This window comes from Taudactylus pleione, unplaced genomic scaffold, assembly GCF_031769625.1.
Source record: "Taudactylus pleione unplaced genomic scaffold, aTauple2 ptg001032l, whole genome shotgun sequence".
Taxonomy (NCBI): domain Eukaryota; kingdom Metazoa; phylum Chordata; class Amphibia; order Anura; family Myobatrachidae; genus Taudactylus; species Taudactylus pleione.
Window position 1 is genome coordinate 11,148,996 of NW_028285433.1, and position 20,684 is coordinate 11,169,679.

Consider the following 20,684-nt stretch of genomic DNA (forward strand, 5'->3'; position numbering starts at 1 on the left):
TAAAATGAAATGGTATAAATAAAAGCAACTCTAATGGGGATTTTAGTTTTCGTTAATGTATTGTGATATAGGGCGGAATTTAAAATGTGATAGTATGCACTAACTTCACATTTGAACTCATGCAAGTGTCACACATCAAACTTAGGGGGGAATTCAATTAGCTGCGGTAATCTACAGCAGCTATTTGATCCCCCGGGGGCTATTCAATTAGCCCCAAAGCTGGCAGTCATCTGGAATTTTTTTTCACCTGTCTGAGGCAGGTGATAATCATCCCTTCTTATCGTGATCGCAGCCACAAAAACACATAGGTACGTAACCTTTTCATGGATTCTAATAAATATATATTTTTGGGGTGCAAAAAACAGTCGCTAACTGAATAGCCCACAAAAAAAACCCATTGCGGTAAAGTAAAAAAAAAATAATAATTGTGAAATAAATATCGGAGCTAATTGAATTCCCCCCTTAGCATCATATGTATCCATGTTGAATGAAGAATTGTTATACCTGAGAAAATAAGTGATGCGACAAGTTTTCTAATATTTATAATTAGTTCCATAAACAGGGATTATGATGATGGCGCACCAAGCTCCTCCACAAATTTGGCCAAATTCTGCTGAGGGCTGAGCTCACTAGTGTACTGTACGTGGCCCTAACCTGCACAGCCCAAAGCTCCAGTACTCGGCCAATAAAGTTAGCTCATTCACCTAAACCACTTTTACTACAATCAGTTTTACGAAGCACAATATATAGCAGTAAACATACTTTTAACTGTTGACAAATAGCACCAATTATCTGCTGTGAACTACATAATTTTGAGTATTCAAAAGACTATAACACATAGATGAAATGTTAGCTGTATACTGTATTTCCCATAAAAGCTGAACATTGTGCAATCAGGTGTCTATATAACAACATATAAATAAAGGAATTCTAATTGTAATCATTTCAGTCACTCTAAAAAAGCATATAGTAGTCACAGTCAATATACTATAATTTCATGTTAGGTAATATAGTGCAACTTTATATAACATCATTTTTTAACGATGAAAAATACATTAAGCATGTTTTAGAATTCTTAATAGCAAAATAAAGTTATTTAGCTCTTGAACAAAAAACATATCATTACGTTAGTTCACAGTTAAAATGTAGACAACTTTATATATTATAGTTGGATCTGTATAATTTCAGAGCTCTTTGGTGCATTCTGTACATATACACATTGACATAAATATAAATACTTTATCAAAGTTATATAGAGTAAAGCGTGTGTGTGTAAACATTCTATTTAATGGATAGTAATATCCAGGTTAATGCCATATAATAGATTTTGGGGTCAAGGGTTTAAAAGACTGTACAATGTAGTCAAGGAAAATAAATATTTGAACAATGTATATATGCTTCTTGAGGGCAAAAATAAGGCAATACTGATTTTGTGCTCAGCTAATTTTAGAATTAGTGTTGTATATAGGAATAAGTACATGTCACATACGACAATAGTGTAAAACATTCGTTTGGTCTCATCAAACCAGACTACTTTATGATAATCTCAGACAAAATGGATGCAGCAAGACTCAAGAGCGACAGATCCAAACATACTATTTCAGCCTTGTCATTACATATAACACATTGTTTTCTCGTAGCAAAACTGTGCAAAACTTTAGTGCTTGTCTGGTATCTCTGAAAGCACTTTCACAAATACTATAAAGAAGCAAATATGTGTATCTCCTTCTCATGTGCGTCTTTCACAAAGATATTAATGTCCTGAACTGCTGAGTCAGGCAAAAAACAGCAGCAGTGAGCGCAGTACACTGACGAGACAGGAGTTTAAAATGCAAATCACGATTCTCCATCTCTGAAGCCCTCCTGGCCGCTTGAACAAACTGATGATAGGTGCATACAAGGTCACGTAGATTTGTTTGGACATCCACTTGACGTTTATTGCACCGCACACAACTGGAAAATTGGAGACATGCTTCAGTCATGTGCAGGAGATCGAAGAATGTTTCTTCCACTGCCTGGTAAATCTCCTGGGATGACTGCTCTGATCTAAGCACTTTCTGTGATGAGGACATAATCTTACGAGAAACACTACAAAGGCTGGACTTTTGTTGGGAAAACAGGGCAGAACATTTGTTCTCATGGTGCATTTTATGCTTGTTTTTACACTCTTCCAGTATTTTTTGCAGATCCAGTACACTGTCTTGCAACTTGCCAAAGCCAGTTGGGGCATCATGTATTCTGTTTCTTAGGAGATCAAGTGCATCACAGTGTTCTGAGGAGGTTGTGTTGCTTTTAGCAATGTTTGAGGGATTATGATTATTTTCCAGAAACAAAGAGCTTCCTGATACAGGTGGAATTGTTCTAGGTAATGGTGACACAGTCCCACTAAAATCAATAATTTCATCTTCTATATCGTTGTCCACAAGACGAAAACAATTAGTGTAAGATAACTGGCAGCTGCAGTTTCCAACATTGGGTATCACAGGCCTTTTCTTTTCTGACTCATAAGAATTCTCATACCCATTTTCTATACTCGATGCTTCACTGCTCATGAAATCTTTATGTGTTGTGTCGGTTAATCTTGGTATGACCGGATGTGCTTCTGAAAAGTATTTCTCTTTGTATTCTGAATGCCTATTATAACCTTCATTTGAGCTTAGCTTAGGAACTATTTCCTCTTTATTTTCATCATAACATAGTTTGAAAGTATCTAATAGTGTTTCAGAAGAGCTTGGTGGCGCCAGAAATTCTTTCCTGTCAATGGAAAGTCTCATCATGTCAGGAGAATCAAATGATGTAAACGGCTCTGGCTCTTGGTTTGCTAAGAGATGTACTGCCTCCTCACAAAGGGGCATGCTAGGTACTGTAGCTATTCCATCTTTAAACGAGTTTATAGAGCAACTGGTGAAAAGTCCCTTGAAATCAAAAAGTAAATCTGTAGTGTTTGAGAAACTAAACGGCTTCCGTGTCTTGGATGCTTGCGGAGAACCTTGATTACTAATTGCTTCAGTATGTGAAGTATCTCCTTCAGATTTTATAGGGCCGGCTTTTTCTAAATTGTGCATGGGTGGCACTGGGTCTTCTGACTGAGAAATATATAGTAACATTCTGACAGTGGGATCTATGGAGGAAATTGAACCAATATAGTCCTCAGAAATGTCATGCTCATCTTCATGTTCAAATATGTTTTTAAATGTGGCCTTAATATGTTGCTCAGAGTTGTTTGCTATAGCCTCCTCCTCTATACAACTTTCATTATTCTCATAAACCGATGTCTGGCAGAAATTAGATACTTCATTCATAATAGTGTTGTCCAGTTGCAGCGATATTTCAGATGGACTAGCTCTACCATTGTGTTCTACTATATTCCAATCAAGAGAGTTTTCTATTTTGGAAGTTCCAAGTGCATAATAGTTGGTATTACAACTTCGCTCTATCATTCCTGGGTCACACCTGAAACGAATAGCTGAAATGGAAGACAACACCGAATCAGTCACTGACTTAGTCTCCATGGTATCAGGTTCCATCTCCATTAGACTTGGAGAAGGGGTTTTGTTTTTAGATGTCCCTATGGAAAGGGGTTGGACAAGTTGTTTGGTTTCCAGTAGTGCAGGTTCACCCTCAATGTCTTTTAAGGAGGAAACTGTAGGAGAATGTGACTCTACAAGCAAGTGTGACTGCTTCTCAAAGCAACATACGTGATCAGTAATCTCTAAAGAGTTAGATGGCGAGAAGGGAAATGTGACCTGAGAAGTGTAGTCTGTCTGTAGGAAAGATCTTCTTTTCCTTAACATTTTTGCTGGCCTTTTCAAATAGTTTTCGATTTTGCATTTTTCCATACAATTTTCCGCCATTTCATGTGACCCATTTAATGCTGCGATGTCTGGATAGGCAAATGTTGTCTCTGATCTTAGACCTGAAAAGTGAAAGCACATTAAGAGAGTTGAGAACAAGTGTTTATCATTTCACATAAATATGAACAGAAAAAATTAAACATTATGGTGATGCCGGAGATGTTAAAATCTAAGCCAATGAGAGCTAAGTTAAGAAATGTAAAGTGATGGTTAATATAAAAGTACTATATCTAGGGGTTTAATATGTTATTGCCTAGTACAATATTACATGGCCTGTGTTTGAAAGAACCAGGAATGTCCTTAGAATATTTATTAGAATCCTCTCTTGTACAGCTGTGATGGTGACAGCTTGTTCTGTACCAATGGGCTGAACCTGAATTTTTTAGTAAGTGCCTTTCTGTTGTGATCTGGACCATGTATTGGACGCTTCTTTCTGCAAGCCCCAGACCTCAGCCTAATTATTTGACATTACTTTGAACGTTGCCTGCCCCTGACCTCGGCTTGTTTATTGGGTATTTTTTTTGATCACTGCAGGCACTGAACTCTACCAGTATTGTAATTTGTGCACAGTCCTCGAGGCTATACCTCATGGGCTACCTTACTGTCTTTTTACCTCCTACCGTGATCTGTCTATCTCCATTACTACTCATAATAGGAGATAATAGGCCCAACTACTCAGAACGTAAAACCCCAGGGGTCATTCACCTGTAACAAATAGCACTAAGGAAACACCTTCTGAAACAGTTCTAGGATCTCATAATCTCGCCTGCCTTTCCCTAACAGTGTATTTTAGTTTATAAAGTCCTCCTTTAGATGGGACAGAGCAAGAGAGGGAGAAAAGAGACAGATAAATTACAAGGTAAGTTAAAATTGGGGAGTTGGATCTGATGGCATTTTAAGGGCATGTAGGGAGCTCTGATAGGAATATGGACAGTACTAATATAAGTGGTGAGTCCGCACTAATGTGTAAGGTATATTATGTAAAGATATATAACATATACTAAACTAACGTGGGAGTATATCTACGGGTAAGGCTTCCAAGATGACACTATGTTGGTGATGCACACAAATACAGTCAGGTGCATAAATATTGGGACATTGGCAGAATTTTCATATTTTGACCTCTATTCACCACCACAATGGCTTTGAAATGAAACAAACAAGATGTGCTTCAACTGCAGACTTTCAGATTTAATTTGAGGGTAATTACATCCAAATCAGCAGAACGGTGTAGGAATTACAACGGTTTCTATATGTGCCTCCCACTTTTTAAGGGGCCCAAAGTAATGGGACTATCAACTCAAAAGCTATTTCATGGACAGGTGTGGGCTATTCCCTCGTTATTTCATTATCAATTAAGCAGGTAAAAGGTCTGGAGTTGATTCTAGGTGCGACATTTGCATTTGGAATCAGTTGCTGTCGACTCTCAATATGAGATCCAAAGAGCTGTCACTATCAGTGAAGCAAGCCATCATTAGGCTGAAAAATCAAAACAAGCCCATCATAGAGATAGCAAAAACATTAGGTGTGGCCAAATCAACTGTTTGGAACAATCTTGAAAATAAAGAACACACCGGAGAGCTCAGCAACACCAAAAGACCCGGAAGACCACGGAAAACAACTGTGGTGGATGACAGAAGAATTATTTCCCTGGTGAAGAAAAACCCCTTCACAACAGTTGGCCAAATCAAGAACACTCTCCAGGAGGTAGGTGTATATGTGTCAAAGTCAACAATCAAGAGAAGACTTCACAAGAGTGAATATAGAGGGTTCACCACAAGATGTAAACCATTTGTGAGCCACAAAAACAGGAAGACCAGATTAGAGTTTGCCAAACACCATCTAATAAAGCCATTACAGTTCTGGAACAACATCCTATGGACAGATGAGACAAAGATCAACTTGTACCAGAGTGATGGGAAGAGAAGAGTATGGAGAAGGAAAGGAACTGCTCATGATCCAAAACATACCACCTCATCAGTTTGAAGCATGGTGGTGGTAGTGTCATGGCGTGGGCATGTATGGCTGCCAATGGAACTGGTTCCCTTGTATTTATTGATGATGTGACTGCTGACAAGAGCAGCAGAATGAATCCTGAAGTGTTTCGGGCAATATTATATGCTCATATTCAGTCAAATGCTTCAGAAATCATTGGACGGCGCTTCACAGTGCAGATGGACAATGACCCGAAGCATACTGCAAAAGCATCCAAAGAGTTTTTTAAGGCTAAAAAATGGAATGTTATGCAATGGCCAAGTCAAACCCCTGACCTGAATCCGATTGAGCATGCATTTCACTTGATGAAGACAAAACTGAAGGGAAAATGTCCCAAGAACAAGCAGGAACTGAAGACAATTGCAGTAGAGGCATGGCAGAGCATCACCAGGGATGAAACCCAGCGTCTGGTGATGTCTATGCGTTCCAGACTTCAGGCTGTAATTGCCTGCAAAGGATTTGCAACAAAGTATTAAAAAAGTGAAAGTTAGATTTAGGATTGTTTAATTTGTCCCATTACTTTTGGCCCCTTAAAAAGTGGGAGGCACATATAGAAACCGTTGTAATTCCTACACCGTTCACCTGATTTGGATGTAATTACCCTCAAATTAAATCTGAAAGTCTGCAGTTAAAGCACACCTTGTTTGTTTCATTTCAAAGCCATAGTGGTGGTGAAAAGAGGCCAAAATCTGAAAATTCTGTCAGTGTCCCAATATTTATGCACCTGACTGTATATATATAATTTGCACAAGAGCAAAATCACAAAATAACTGTTTTTGGGGCACTTTTACAAAACATGAAATTAAAAAATTATATACTTAAATGGTGGATATAGTCAGAAATACTGACACCTACCTTAATCCCAACAACGAAATCGAGACTGACGACATCCTGAACGAGGTACGCTGGGGCGTCTTAGCTGTTAGCCGCGGGGGAGTGTTAGGTTTAGGCAGCATACCGGGTTAGTGTAAGGTTTTTGGGAGGTTAGGATTCGGCACCCCTGGGGGGGGGGGTTTGGCACCACTGAGGGGGGCTTAGGGGGGATGGTTAGTTTTAGGCACGAAGGGGGGAGACTTAGGTTTAGGCACTAACGGGAAAGGTTAGGGGGCGGGGTGGGGAGGGTTAGGGTTAAGCTACAAAAAGGTAGGGTTAAGGTTAGCGGGAGAAGGGGGGAGGGTTAGTATACTTACCCAACCCGTCGGGATACCGGCCATCGGGATGCTGCTGTCTGTATTAGCGCGAGATGCATAGCACGAGAGGCATGTCCCAATACGCGCACTGCGTACATGACAGCACCTCCATAGAAATGCATTGTGCGGTCTCAGTGTATGCCATAGCGTGGTGTATGCAGGCACGGGGAATCGCATGGCGTGATGCGTGCGCACTTTTGTAACGCAATCAGCCACAATGTAACTGGGTGCATCTGTAGGTCAAAAGAAATAATACGTTTCAATTATTTATTTTGACCTATAGAGCACAGGTTCTCAAACTCTGTCCTCAGAGGACCGAGTTTGAGAACCACTGCTATAGAGTATATCTATCAATACTCTCTTTTATAAAGGTTGCTAATTAAAAGTTAAGTTTTATAATATATTTCTGACTATCTATATCCACCATTTTAGTATATATTTGGGATGTAGTTATACTACCGGTCTAAATCCCTACCCTGGAATCTCGACAAGGGAGTTAAGAAAGGCGTCGAAATACCAATGTCTATCTTGAACCCGACGCCAAAATCCAGGAGAACGCTTGCCCGGGCTGCCCTTAGTGTTAGCCACAAGGGGGGGGATTAGGTTTAGGTAAATTGGCAGGGTTAGCATTAGTTTTTTTTTAGAGGGATTATGGTTAGGCACCCCTAGGGGAGGGCTAGGCTCTGACACCACTGGTGGGGGGGTTAGGCACTAAGGGGGAGGGTTAGGTTTAAGCACGAAGGGGAGAAAGTTAGGTTTAGGCACTAACGGAGGGGGTTAGGGTGCGTGGTGGGGAGGGTTAGGCTACAAGAAGGGAGGGTTAGGGAGGGTGGGTAAGTATACTTACATGACCCCTGTCGGGATACCAACCATTGGGATGCTGCTGTCGGTATTGTGACAGGAGGCATCCCGACAACCGGCATTACATACCCACTCCTATATATTTTTCATTTAATTTTTTGTAAGTGTGTCCCAAAAACAGGAATAATTACAGGTCTGAAGGGCATGTGGAAAGATTTGATGACATGTGGGGAATTCTGATAGTATGTAAATGTCATGTGGTCAGGCCTGATTGTATCTGAGGAAGTCTGATAGGTATGTGAAAGATATGTTGAGAAATTTCATGGCATGTGTGGAGGTCTTAGTAGACTGTGAAGAGTTCTGCAGTGCATGCTGGGACATGTATGGAGGTCTGAATGGCATGTGGTACAGTTATGGAATACATGAGGCATCTGAAGGGGGAGGGGGCTGGGCTGTCTTTTTTGTTTGTACTGGGCCCTACAAGTCATGATGGCAGCCCTGCACACAAAGCAATTGCAATAACATACAGATCACTGATGCATGCATTTTGGAATGTTTTGGTTAATCTATCTTTTGTTTGCAAGAATTCATGTGTAGTTATCTATAAGCCTCTTCTTTCAAAATATCAGGGCTCTGGATTAATAATCTGGATGCCATAGAAAGTGAAAGAAACATTTAGAAAAAATATATTAGCAGGTCCCTAGGCAGAGTTGCCTACCATCCCGATTCTTGCGGGAGACTTCAACTTCACTGCGGAGCCTCCCGCTGTCCCGTAAAATTTAATAAAACACCCGGATTCCCCACTGTCCAGATGTGAGCGGGGCCTGGAGGAGAGGAAGCCACAGTCGTCTTCTTTGGTGCTATAGCCATCTGCTTCCTTCAACTTCTCTGTAGCGGACCCCCCGCCCCTCCCCCACCACCACGCACACACTCTGGGTCCGACTGGTCCAGCTGAAGAGTGCAAGGACAAAGTGAAGTGTCATGACAGTCCACTACCTCAGCATGAAGGTAAGTGAATGTTAGTGTCATTTTTAACTTGTATATGTGTGTGTACTGTATATATATATATATATATATGTGTGTGTATATATGTACGTATGCATGTGTGTGTGTATATGTGTGAGTAAATGTACGTATGCATGTGTGTGTGTATATGTGTGCGTAGCATATGTGTATGTGGGCCCAGCATGTGTGTTTGGAGGATGGGTCAAGGAGGAGGCACTGGGAGGGGGGAGGTTTAGGGGCCCCAGAGATCCAATTGTACCGGGCCCCATGAATTCTGTTGCCAGCCCTGAACATATTACAGTATGTAACTGCATGTACCAGAGGCCCTGACATTCTTGCTTTCCACTTCAGCTCCTTCCTTTTACTCCTATATAACTAAGCAGCATAACAAATACTGATCTGTCAGATAAACAAACCCAGGGTGTCTTGAGTGTCACATTCCAGCTGAAAGTGCATCATCTTGCTTTATCTGGACAATAAGATCAGAACTGTCCCGGTGCATCATATAGCAAACAGCTGGCTGCATGTCTCATTGATCACAAGAAGGATGTGGTCTGTGGAAGCCTATTACTATCTGGGAGCTGGCCACCTAATGGAATCTCCTCATTTTCCTCTGTACAAAGCTTCAAACCACAAGTTATTGGTTTGTTTGGTAATGTTACAATGTGAAGAGGCTGAAAGGACAATCCAAAGCATAAGTTGTGTGGAAAAAGCTAACATAATATAATGCCACTCACAGCCATCTTTAGATCCTATTTTGGTTTTCTGGCTCACCAGTTACAACTATTAACTCAACTATTGAATAATCCAAATTTAAGAAAATGTAGATTCTACCTTTTGTTATAAAATGTTACACAGCAAGTCAGGTCCTTTGTCAGAGTTGCCTACCCTCCCGCATTAAGGTGGGAGCTCCTGCTATTGCCACTGCGTAGTATAAAAATCCGCATGCGCGAGTCCGGAGGTGAAGGGAGTCAGGAGTGCGGTTGCTACTGGGCCCGGAGACGCCTCCCCCTATACCCAGCTAACGCACCGGCCAAACACAGACAAACTGCTGGAAGAGACTGATGCTCCCAGCATTCCCTGGCCAGCCAGTGATAACGGAGGGAGGAGGAGCCGACGCTGGAGGACTGAAGAGCTGCATGAGACTGCGTTAGGAGCTTACTGTAGCTCTTGCAAAATCTATTGATGTCAGTGCCGTGGGAGAGGGGGATATCTATTAATGTATGTGTGTGTGAATCAATTCATGTAAATGTGTGTGTGTGTGAGGAGGATCTATTAATGTGAATGTGGGGGGGATCTAATAATGTGAATGTGAGGGAGGATCTATTAATGTGATTGTGGGGGGATCTATTAGTGTGTGTGTGTAGATCTATTAATGTGAATGTGTGTGTGGAGGGGATCTATTAATGTGATTGTGGGGGGATCTATTAGTGTGTGTGTAGTGAGATCTATTAATGTGAATGTGTGTGGAGGGGATCTATTAATGTGACAGGAGAGATCGAGTATTAATGTGAATGTGGAGGGCAGAGAAATTAATGTCAGTTGGGGAGCTAGGGTGTCAGCTTATAGGAATATATACGCCCATAGGTGGAGCTAGACATGCCCTTTGGGGCGGAGCAGACCATGCCCCCACAGCGGTAGCGCGGTGCATTCTACAATCTCCCTGAAAGTGGTTTTCAATAGTAGGCAAGTATGTCCCTAGGGTTCCACAGAAATTATGGCTCCTTTATCAAATCAAGGTGCGTACACACGGTACGATTAAAATGGATGATATGAAGATATGATAGAGGTGTGACTCAGCATGCAACTGTGGGCCTAATTCAGAGACGCACGCAATCTGCACGCAATGCCGATGTTCACACAGTTGAGTGATTGTATGCAACTGCAATGCGCTGTCATTTCTTAACAGTCATACGGCCAGGCAGACGGTCTCAGAAATGTTGTGGAAAGTGATGGGTGTGTTTGGTCGGTGGCTAGAAATGCATGAAAAAATCATCCATTCAGTGGACGTGTCATTGGAGTGTCAATGTAAGCGTCTGCATGCACGTTTCGATGGTGCGACCGATAGTGGTGTATAAGGACATACCAGTCAGTATTACAAAGTGAACGTTCGCTAAAAGTGGGCATTTCAGGCCTTGCACATTAGGCCGCATGGATGTACACAAGGGGAGGAGTTTGTGGTGACATTTGCATAAACTCGCAGATGAGTGACCACCAATAGACCCTGCTGTATGCGCTTTTGCGTGCACCCCTGTATGTCATACTGTATGTCCATGCCATACTTACAGCCAGAACATGTTAGTCCACCATTGCCAGGTGCAACTTACATATTAGTTCTTGGAATGTCAGGGGTCACTGAAACAATTTCCTATATTCTTTAGGGACGATTCAATTGTTTTGCGAGAACCCTGCTGGGTGTCTATACGAATAGGCGCCTGACGAAGCAATTCAATTGTTGCTCGGTTCTGGCGCCCATTAGTATTTAACGTGCCTAAAAGCACCGGGTTTAGCCAAGCAAAGTGGCTAAACCCATCTAAAAAGGCCAAATGAAAATGAATAGATACTATACTATACACTACACAAGGTATAGTAATATAATGCAGTTATTTGACATTGTGCACTCCATCGCGTCCACCATCTGCACAATCTATGGCTGGCACAGTGTGTCCTTCAGAGCGCCCGCTAATCATGGCCTCTGCGTTTGGGAATGCAGCCTCTTTCTGAGACCCAAAATTTGGCGGGGAAAAAACTAATCCAAATTTCACTGGACAATCCAAACTAATCTGAGCTAGCACATGTCATATATATATATATATTAGGGATGTGCAGGCTCGGATAGGTTCGAGTTTGCACGTTGAGTTCGGATTTTTCCCTCCAAAAAAACGGAACTCAGAAAGAGGCTAAACGTCATCTTACATGGACGAACATCATCATTCCTGGACAAAAGTCCAGGAATGATGATGTTCGTCCATGTAAGATGACGCTTAGCCTCTTTCTGAGTTCCGTTTTTTTGGAGGGAAAAATCCGAACTCAACGTGCAAACTCGAACCTATCCGAGCCTGCACATCCCTAATATATATATATATATATATATATATATAATTTTTTTTTTTAAACAGTCTGTCTAAATGAAAAGAAGTGGCAGTTATGCCTCTTTCCAACACAGCAAAATAACATGGCGCACATGTATCACTAATAGCAGGAGGTATAAGACATTTAATTATTTAATCTTTTACCTGGATAGCTTAGTGTGGGTGTGAATCTGTCCGCGGCATCAAAAAACTCCTCTTCAGAACTGCTGTCACCAAAACCAGGTGGAGGATCAAGGATCAGACTCTCCACTTCATCATTCATTCCCCGGCTACAAGCTTTCTTCTTACGTTTAACTTTTGCTTTAAGATCATTGACACAGTTGCTCTCTGGGCTACTAGGGATGTTCCTGTCCACACTGCTGGCAGGGGATACATTTGTGCACAGGCTGTAGTACTCCATTATATTGTTTTCTACAAGCTGACATCCAAAGAAGCCATGCAGGTCATTGTCTTCTCTGTTCTCTACCGCTCTGGGAGATCTAGCATGCTCCTTGTCATTTGTTTCAGTATCTTCCCTTCTATTAGTCAGCTGCAAAAAACACAGTAATGGATCCGGTTCCTGGCATCCATCTCCTTTGCATTTTATTTCTGGATTATCAGTAAAAACACACTGGTCTTCTGCAGGCACATCTTTCAAAATGGGGTTATAAAACTGGAAGAACTCTGGCCTACTTGAAGAACAGGTTTCTAGGTCATCTTCTTCCAGAGCATCAATGGAATCACTGGACCAGCTGATTTTGTAACCCTGGCTTTCTGTGTTAGCTGAGTCAGAGGCTTCAGAAATGCTGTCTACATCATTGCTGACACCATCACAAGGACTTCTCTCTTGAACATCAATTTCTTTCTTGTCTTCCTTTTCTTTCAGTGAGCACATGCCTTCGCTGTCCTTGTTTTCTTCCTCCTCTTCATCATGCAATGGCTTCAAGCTGCGATACTTTAGAAACTGTACATCGGATGAGAGGTCTAGGGAAGAATCAACTTCTGAAGACTCTTCTGAGTCACTGCAAGCTCTAGATTCATATCCTTAGAGTAAAATGTAACAAATAAAGGTTGTTAAAAGCTTCAGTGTTTCAGTGAAAACAAATGTATCATTAAAAGGGTTGTACATTTTTATACATTATTCTTATCATAACCTACACCCAAATCTCCCCTCTCCTCCCAACCACACACCCACCCCAACAACTATGTCTGTATAGGAAATAGAACTCCCATTACATGAAACTGGAATGCAGCAATTCACACCACGTAATCCACTCATACATCTCCAACAAAGCTCCATATAACCATGTGTAAATAATGAAAGCTTGGATCCAAAATCTGATCAGTTAGACCCTATTTCTTAAAGTTCCCGTTACGCAGCTGAGTAGGGCGCCCCATATTGGAGGGCGCCTCACTCAGCTGCGTACCATGCGGGCCGTGGTGCAGACTGTGTCTCTGTGACACAGCTGCACCGCGTGTGTAGCGCTGACCGGACAGAGTTTGGTCAGCACTACACAGTGCCAAACACACAGCCGCCGGCAACGGCAGCTGTGTGTTTGTTGTAATTAGCAGCCGATGAGAGTCTGTCAGACTCTCATCGGCTGCTGCTGCTCCCACTGCGGGAGCCATCTTCCGGCTCCCACAGTGGGCAATGGGAGAGACGTCATTCTCTCCCATAATGCAAAGCAGCCGGAGGAGCCGGTACCAGCGTTGGGACCAGCAGCGGGGTTTCAGGTAAGTGTTTTTGTTTGTTTTTTATTACGTCTCTCTCTACTGGGGGGGCTACTACTGGGGGCAGTACCAGGGGGGGGATTACTACTGGGGGCACTACCAGGGGGGATTACTACTGGGGGCAGTACAAGGGGGGGATTACTACCAGCAGCTGCTGCATTTCCCACCCTAGGCTTATACTCGAGTCAATAAGTTTTCCCAGTTTTTTGTGGTAAAATTAGGTACCTCGGCTTATATTCGGGTCGACTTATACTCGAGTATATACAGTAATTATACTTTAAAACACATTTGCTGTAATAAAAAAAAAAAAAACTAAGCCCATCTTTTGAGTCATAAAAAATAAGCCAAATTGTACACATCTTGCGGATACATTTTCTTACCTTCTTCTGCAGATATCCGATGGTATAGGTTATTCCCAGGCCACTCAAATATGGGTGCTCCAGGACTCACAATCAACTTGCAATAGCCAGAAATGAGACACGCAATGTCCTTCGCGTTACTTGACTCCAATAGCAGAGAAAGTGGCTTGATAAAGCAAAAATATATAGTTGGCGCAACAAAAAATATCAATAAAAACACCTAATAATTTTTAAAACAGTAACATTTGCCACAAAACAACTTTTTTTTTATTCTGAAATATTATAATTTTTTGTACAGTCATTTTATACATCTGCTATTTTTCAAACAACAAAGGAGTGAAAATAGGATCAAATATTTACACATATTAAATTGAAGTTAAGCTAGTTAGGCATGATTCAAACCTCTTGCTCAGTGATGGATGAAGTACAGAGTTTAATTTAGCCACACTCATTGAGCCCAAGCGGATGTTTTCCGTCAAGACTGAGGCCTCTTAAAGCTGTCAGAAAATGATTTGTCCTCTTTTGACCGCATTAATCCAACAAACTGTGACCATATTATTATCAGTGCTGTGAATATTTTCAGGCCACACCCACTGTAATATTAGTGCACCACCCAGTATACTCTTAGTGCACCTCCATTATAGTCATACCATTTGAAGAGGTACCTTATAGTGGTGAATGGTTCATTTAATGTATAATCTACCTCTATTAAATGCAGGTTGCAAATTAAATGGGTTTTTTTTTCAAATATATTTTTTTATAGTTTGAGTGTATACAACTACAAGCCTATTAATTCCTCTAAACCCAGGGCAGATACCATGTAATTATGGCCCACTGCAGATAGCGGGTCAAATGTAATAGCCTCTGATTTGTTGAAAGTTATGATTTTGCAATGGAATTTAATGTGGCAAGTTTATTTAAAGACAAAACCAACCTGGTTTTGAGGTTAAAAATATTATGCTTTATACTCTGTGGCAAAATCAACTGACTACTATTGTTAAGGGCTGTTTTGTAATTATTATTTTTCCAAAGAGAACCAAGAGCTGTGTACTGCAGAGACGTGCGGTCAGGTGAGGAAGGTTAGCAGAGCCTTTACTGTCATACTTATGTATACTCCAAAGTTTTGACTATAAAAATGATAAGAACAAATTTAAGAAAATATTATAAATATCTTCTATGTATTATTCTAATCATTTTTATAGTCAAAACTCTGGAGTAAGAAGTGTATGGCAGGTGAGGCACTGCCTCCCCTCTCTACCTTTTCCGCACATCCCTAAACAAAACGCACCAAATTTCCAGCACTACAGGTATATACTGCTGCACCTATGTACAATGCCCACATGAGCCCTCAAGTTCATATATGTATCTGTAAATCTGGCTCTGATACTAACCAGTACCTCCCCAGCCACTTACCTCACTGCATGTCACTGGTACACAGCCTTTGATGTATAATCAGTCTGCAAATTTGTACCTACCTTATGTATATGGCACCTACAAGGATCAATTTAATTCATTTGTAGTCTGACCCATGATTCACAAAAAATATTATCATGTAAAAGTATATGAACATCCATGAGCTAAACTCTATGCCTCAAAAACTTTCTGTAAAATGTACTAAATCAGCTGATTATCAATTGTTTAAAAACACACTAATTACATACAGGGTCAGATTAAGCCTTCAGTGGGCACTCAAGACAGGGGGGCCCAACCCAACTCATGTAGCCTATCACCTCTTGTAGGCACTGCCCCCACTCATCATCCATCCCACCTTTACTTGTCATCCAGCATGCCCCCACTCGCCCTACGTCTGCCCCAAGTAATCTTCTGACCTGCCCCCACTCGTTCGGCCCTTAAAAAATGCACAGAATTGCACAGTGCAGCAGTGTGTTCCGGCCAGGTAGGGGCCTTGACCTCTGACTACATACAGTTTCACACTGGTAATCCAAAGACACTTGTGATTGCTGTATGTAATATTTTAAGAGCCAAATTGCATCTGTGTTACAGTGTTTAACAGTTTAATGCCACTGCATTTTTCTGTGTGGAAAAGTATGGGACCATAAGGAACCATGTAACAACACGCGTTTATCACAGACCTGAGAATACATGCCAAATGAGCCAGCTACTGAGCTAGGAAGAATGACATCACAACTCAACTCTGTTGTTTAAGTAGATGCAAGAAGACTAGCTACAGTAGTTAGTATAGAGTTATGACATTCCAGATTCCTATGAAAACTAGGTTTGCCATCTAAATTCAATAATTTACTCACAAATCTAGATTCAATTGAGGGAATATGTCCACATAACAATTATTCTAAATCTTTGTTATGTCCCAAAATGCCCCGTAATTAACATACAGAAATAACCACATTGGAATCTTGGGAGCTTGTTAGGGCTGGTAGGAAAAATGTGGTTCCAGAGCTGAGTGAACTGTATCATATACTGTAAATAATGGCTGATTCTTTTATCATGGCTTATGCTTCTATATTCAATAGTGAAATTGTGGCAGCAATAGGCAAGATGGAAGGCCTGTCTGATATGATCATATACAATATACATCTTATCAAGAGGATTGAACAAATGGCAAAGAATGGCAAAATAAAAAAGTATTTTATATTTACTGTTCATTTAGGTAATAAGCCCTACATAGAGTTTGTAATGGATTTGCAGCACTGAATTGCAGTTACCTTGACATCCTGAAGATAGACTTTTACCAAGCTCACTTTTTCAGACTCTGGGGTCAGCTCTATTCTGCTGATATTGGTGAATTCTGCTAAAGTTATCATGATGTTCAGTTTGTTGTTGATAATCTGGCTGATACCATACTTGGCTCCAACAAGAAGTGTAACATACGACTCTCTGTCCTGCAGCTGCCAGAAGACAAAATGTATCAGCGTTTTCAAGAAACACAAAAAAATACTCTTAGATGAGCACAGTAGGTGATAAGAGAGGCTCAAGAAGGTCTGCAAGTGAGGGTAAAGGAGTATATATAATTATAGAAATACTAGTAATAAAAACACAGGGAGGTTGTTATATTAAAGCAACACATAATAGGATGTAAATATATAAGCAGTCAGTGTATACCATCTCATGCTGTGTCATTTACAAAGTTTAACAGACAAGACAATAATATAACATTTTCCAAGGGGCCTAATCATTAAGCTCAACAGGCCCATTACACATGCAGAAGTTACAGCATGGGCACATTCATCAGTAGGGGCCCGATGTGGCTGCTGCTGCTGCATATACAACAAACTCTGAAAATTTTAAGTTTCTGGAGTTTCTTTGCAGGAACTGACTCCATCTTCAGATCGCATTTGTTACCGAAGCCCCATTCCTTCCTATTGGAAGAAGCTTCGGAGTGTGAAGAGAGATCCATTCTGATCCCTCCACCTTCTCAAGCGCTCTCTGTGTGCAAGGATGAACCCACTAGAGTACCAACATTTCACGCATTTGTTTTCCTTGAAGCACCTCACACTCAGTAAGTCACCCCAGGGAATTTAATTAAACACACACCCTTCCACACTGGCTGAAAATAGATGGGTATATTTAAAAATTACAATTATCTTCAGTCTCCCATCCATGTTTCTCGACTTGTGCTGTGATGGTGCCAGCTGCTGCTCCTCCATGTCCTTTATGGGATGGAACTGTAGCACTGACCTGTAATGTGATGGTAGGAACCAACAGCATGACAGGCAGCACTGACACTCCTCTGCCTGCTGCCCTTTGCTTGCTTCATACAAGGTAATACCTGTAAAGGTGGGTACACACTAGACGATATCTTGAACGATATGGTGAATTGGACCGACATATCGTCTGGATCATCTACTGTCTATGCACTATGCACGGTGACATCGGGGTTGTTCGATGGAGCAATGCCAAGAAGGTGAATGGTGCAGTGAGCGATATATTAGGCGGTCAGACACCGTATCGTGCAGTGTGTACGGACTGCCCAATATATCGTGCCATCGCATCTGCCGTCGCTGGGTACACACAACAACTTGTGTGTACCCAGCTTAAGGGTAAATTTGGGTTGATGCAGACGCTGAGTGAGTGGCTGGATGCCAGTTTGTGAGGCTAGGGTCTGGTTTCCTTCTACCATCCCTGCCTGCATCAGACCTGCTTTATGCAGAGGACTATGGGCTCGATTCAGACCCGCTCGCTAGGATATGTTCGCACGCAGCCGTCAGCTGCCAAAGTATGCAAATCCCGCGATCGCTAGCAAGACATTAGCATGCCCATTATGTCTTGCCGTGCGATCGTGGTATGTATTTAGACGCCCACCAGCCTGTCACAAGACGCCCACTTTCCCTTAGTAACACACATCATTACCAGGAAGTGTATTAAACAATCGATTACATCGAGTAACATTGGACCCATACGCAGCACTTGTGGCTAACCATACCCTACCACAAGCTCTGCGAGTACTGCAGTGTAATTCATCCAGGTGATGTATATGCTGACGCTGCGTCTTAATTATGCACGCCTCTGAAACGGCATTCAGATGCATAGACACGCCTGCGTTCGCACCACCACAACCCCGTTTCCATTGACCACCCCCTGTCACCACCCACAAACAGCTCGTCCTGTCACTCATGCTTGCAGAGCGTCTGTGTACAGGGGACGATCGCATGGACTGGTTTGCGCACGCACACTGCATCTTATACACATGCGCAGATTGCAAACATCGGTAGGCTATGTGCGAACGCAGCCTAGCGAACGGGTCTGAATCAGGCCCTATATACAATACCCTTTCAGCTGCAGAAAATATTTTATTCAGATTCAGGTACCATTATATACACTCTGCTTGGGAATGTAATCAATGTTAATGTTAGGCTGGGATTTATATTAAGTAAACCCACCAATTGGATACATTACATCTAATCTACCAGAGCAACAAAATCAGCAAATGTTGGCCTTTGCTTTAATACAGTATAAATACGTATGAATAAATAAATAACTAATAATATGTTTCACTAGAAGAATACTCATAAAATAATTTGTAACTACATACCATTAGTGTGGCATTAAATACTTTCCCTCCATAGGTTTTCAGATCTCCGAGAATCTTTAAATAATGTAGCCGAACCTGAGCTGCAGTTACAGGTTGCTAAAATGAGGAAAATATACAAGGAAAAAAGTTACTCTGTTGTATCATATTAGATTGTCAATTAACTTACTTTTCTTTGGTTGTCAGAACAGATCTGCATTATGTGTTCACCTTACTGTACATTCCAAATAACAGATTTAGATTTATTAAGTACATTGTCTTGATAGCAGAATTACTTAATAAAATCTGATTTCTCAAAGTTACAGATTTTCAGCAACTTTTGCCATTTCAAAGCAACAATTTTTACAGTCAAAAACCAGTGTTTTTGTTAAAATGGTGGGTTCTGCCTTTTATTAAAGTTACTGCTTGGGATCCCTGTGACAAACATCTGAGATTCTGACAAAACACACTTCAACTGTACAAATTACTTAACATTTGAATCAATAATAACGATAATATTTTTCTGTAGTAATTAGTAGAGCATGTGAATATATATACCTGTATACCCCGATTAGCCATAACATTAAAACCATGTGCCTAATATTGTGTAGGTCCTCCTCATGCTGCCAAAACTGCTCTGACCTGTCAAGACATGTACTCCACAAGACCTCTGGAACGTGTCCTGTGGTATCTGGCACTAAGACATTAGAAGTAGATGCTTTAAGTCCTGTTATTTGCAAGGTGGGGCCTCCATAGCTCAGACTTATTTATCCATTACCCAGAGCATCACACTGCCATCTTCTTATAGCGCATCCTTCCCTAATTAAATGAAACACACACATCCAACTGTCGACATGATGTAAAAGAAAATGTGATTCATCAGACCAGGCGATCTTCTTCCATTGCTCCATGGTCCAGTTCTGACGCTCAAATGCTCATTGTAGGTGCTTTCAGCAGTGGACAGGGGTCAGCATGGGCACTCTGACCAATTTGAGGCTACGCAGCCCCATATGCAGTAAGCTGTGAAGCACTGTGTGTTCTGACACCATTCTATCATAGCCAACATTAACTTTTTCAGCAATTTGTGCTACAGAAGCTCTTCTGTGGGATCGGTTCAGATGGGCTGTCCTTCGTTCTCCACATACATCAATGAGCTTTGGGCGCCAATGGACCTGTTGCCGGCTTACCAGCTTTCCTTCCTTGGTCCACTTTTGGTAGGTACTAGCCACTGCAGACCAGGAACACCCTGCAAGACCTGCCATTTTGGCGATGCTCTGACCCAGTCATTTAGCCATCACAATTTGGCTCTTGTCAAAGCCGCCCAGGTCCTTACAATTGTCCACTTTTCCTACCTCCAACACATCAAGTTCAAGAAGCGAAGAGGTGCCATCGTAATAATATAATCACATGTTATTCACTTCACCTGTCAGTAGATTTAATGTTATGGCAGATCGGTGTGTGTCTGTATATATATATATATATATATATATATGTACAGACTGCAGAAGGTGGCACTCTCAGGACTTTCAATAATACACCAAATGAAAGACGCTTAGTGTATTATTGAAAGTCCTGAGAGTGCCACCTTCTGCAGTCTCTGTCTATTTCGGAGGATATTTCTCCCCCGAGGGGGAACCAAGGCAAGGTCAGTTCTTTAAAACAGGGAGTGCCGGTTTTGCTGCATTTACATA

At 41.5% G+C, this 20,684-nt stretch overlaps 1 protein-coding gene across 1 annotated transcript in view; it reads right to left on the reverse strand.

The window, feature by feature from the left end:
- Positions 1–526: 526 nt before the first annotated feature.
- Positions 527–20,684, reverse strand: part of FRMPD1 (FERM and PDZ domain containing 1) — a 196,116-nt gene continuing 175,958 nt past the window's right edge. The window contains exons 13-17 of the mRNA XM_088461325.1: positions 19,018–19,113; positions 16,691–16,873; positions 14,028–14,172; positions 12,082–12,960; positions 527–3,916 (exon numbers count right to left, since the gene is read on the reverse strand). Of these exons, the coding sequence (XP_088317451.1) occupies positions 1,743–3,916; positions 12,082–12,960; positions 14,028–14,172; positions 16,691–16,873; positions 19,018–19,113 (3,477 nt within the window). The 3' untranslated portion in view covers positions 527–1,742. The remainder of the gene's footprint in view (positions 3,917–12,081; positions 12,961–14,027; positions 14,173–16,690; positions 16,874–19,017; positions 19,114–20,684) is intronic.